At 58.3% G+C, this 951-nt stretch overlaps 1 protein-coding gene across 1 annotated transcript in view; it reads right to left on the bottom strand.

The window, feature by feature from the left end:
* The window catches only part of LOC105815828 (chromosome unknown open reading frame, human C8orf86), a 41,961-nt gene that overhangs the window by 32,250 nt on the left and 8,760 nt on the right, over positions 1-951 (bottom strand). The window contains 1 exon segment of the mRNA XM_012651086.1: positions 679-820. Within this exon segment, the coding sequence (XP_012506540.1) occupies positions 679-820 (142 nt within the window).

Here is a 951-nt window from a genome sequence, read left to right as displayed (position 1 = left end):
CCCCTTCCCCGCCGCCCTGCCGGCTTCACTGTCTCTAAGCACCTGCTCCTTATCTCCCTGGAAGAAAGCTTGCAGAATTACCATTTCCGGGCATGCTTGAATTTTATTAGTGCTTCTTAAGCCCAAAAGGCCTTTAAGGAATGAAATGATATTGGTACAATCCGACAGGCTGTTTTGGAGGAGACTCTAAGACAGGAGGGTCTCCTAGCCTCCATTCTGACTAGTCATGCCCAGGCAATTCCTCTTTCCTGCCCTCTCCCTTTCTTTCTTCCTCCGTTCCTTCCCTCCTCCTCCCTCCTTCCCTCCCTCCTTCCTTCCCTCCCTCCTTCCTTCCCTCCCTCCCTCCTTCCTTCCCTCCTTCCTACCCTCCTTGCTTCCCTCCTTCCCTCCTTCACAGGTTGACTTTGGGCTGGCCCTGGGCTTGGCGCTGGGCTGCAAAGGGGACTAAGTCCCTTGCCTTAAGGAAGGCCTCGCTTCATGGCAACTCTGAGCAAAGTGCTGATTTTCCCAGAGGAGGCAGCAAGGCTTCTGGTGGGAATGAAGTTGGGAGCAAATCCTCTAGTCTCTCTCATGTGCTCCCTTTGGAGTGGGCTCAGCCCTGGTGGACTGGGGGCCACTAGTCCCAGTGTCCCGTGGCTGGCGGCACCCAGCAAAGAGCAGCAGCTTCTGCAGAGTCACCTTGATGCGGTTCTGGCGGCCGTGGGAGGATTTGCAGCTGGAAGCGGAGCCCAGGCCTGGGGGTGAGCAGAGCATGTCAATGTGGTCGCCCTCCTGTGCACCCTCAGAGCTGGGCGGCTGGGGGACACCTCTGATTTCCTCTCTGGGACACAGTGAGACCTGGACACTCTCAGCTCTGTGCTCCCCTGGCTTTGGTGACTGGCGAGGGAGGGGCGAGAAGCAGTCTGGCCTCGCTAACCCGGGGCGGTTCCTGAGCTGCTGCAGGCTGTGGCC

This window comes from Propithecus coquereli, unplaced genomic scaffold (genome assembly GCF_000956105.1).
Source record: "Propithecus coquereli isolate 6110/MARCELLA unplaced genomic scaffold, Pcoq_1.0 Scaffold349, whole genome shotgun sequence".
NCBI classification, from domain to species: Eukaryota; Metazoa; Chordata; class Mammalia; order Primates; family Indriidae; genus Propithecus; species Propithecus coquereli.
This window is presented reverse-complemented; position numbering and strand designations above follow the sequence as displayed.